This window comes from Colobus angolensis, unplaced genomic scaffold, assembly GCF_000951035.1.
Source record: "Colobus angolensis palliatus isolate OR3802 unplaced genomic scaffold, Cang.pa_1.0 Scaffold690, whole genome shotgun sequence".
NCBI classification, from domain to species: domain Eukaryota; kingdom Metazoa; phylum Chordata; class Mammalia; order Primates; family Cercopithecidae; genus Colobus; species Colobus angolensis.
Genome location: NW_012120599.1, coordinates 144,163 through 145,081, shown reverse-complemented (window position 1 = coordinate 145,081; position 919 = coordinate 144,163). Strand labels below are relative to the sequence as shown.

The 919-nt window shown below is 38.8% G+C and overlaps 1 protein-coding gene across 1 annotated transcript in view; it reads right to left on the bottom strand.

Moving 5' to 3' along the window:
* Positions 1-919, bottom strand: part of NFX1 (nuclear transcription factor, X-box binding 1) — an 86,885-nt gene that overhangs the window by 28,716 nt on the left and 57,250 nt on the right. The window contains exon 13 of the mRNA XM_011926548.1: positions 434-553. Within this exon, the coding sequence (XP_011781938.1) occupies positions 434-553 (120 nt within the window). The remainder of the gene's footprint in view (positions 1-433; positions 554-919) is intronic.

The window sequence follows — 919 nt, the reverse complement described above, 5'->3', positions numbered from 1 at the left end:
TCTTAATTTTAATAGGATAAATACATATTGCTTCTATAACAACAAAAAAGTCACTTTTAATTTTGTAAAAAGACGCTAAATTTCAAAATACGCACCAAAGTGGAGACCACAAAGAAATAAAAGTTCTTGAGAGATAAGATCAGCTGGGGTGTCTTCCAACCTTTTTAGGTGTCTCTGACATCCCTAGAGTAAACCAATGGAGTAAACCAACTATATCACGATGGATTGGATGCAGAAGTAGATACGAGAATTCAGGTGTGATTCCAAGCTGTGGCCCAGATTACAGACCCAACTTCACAGAAGCAGCCCCTGAGCATGGGAGCAAGGGGCAGCCATCACAGCATAACTTTAGAGCAGCAAAGACAGTTACACAGCAGGATCCTAAATGACATGGTGTGAGCAGGCTGAAGTGTGAAGACAAGATGCTACTCACCTGGATGGTCACATTCATGGACTCTAGCGCAGGTTTGGGTACATTCAGGGGGCCTAGTACCACAGGGAACTGGAGGGTAAATCACTGATGCACCACAATGGCAGGTTAATTCATCAAAACCTGGTGGAGCAGCAGGTAAAACAAAAGAATCCTTTCTGAGTTTGGGATGTGCACATACATATTTACACACACACACACACACACGCACACACACATTTTTGCTTGTAGTTTCAGCGGAGAATCTTTGGAGGTGCTACTTTTTTTAAAGGAGGTTTTTTTTTTTATATTAAACTTTTAGTTTATTAAAACTAAGTTGGTGGAAGAGGCATGCACAGATATGAAATTTCATTTACTACTATGACCCTGACAACTTCCCAATACTTTTCCCAACATATTTCTAGACTGGAGATTATATTAATGACTGAGTTTTTAATATTATAACAGGAAAGTTATCAACATTTCAAAGATCACATAAGAATTATTTTC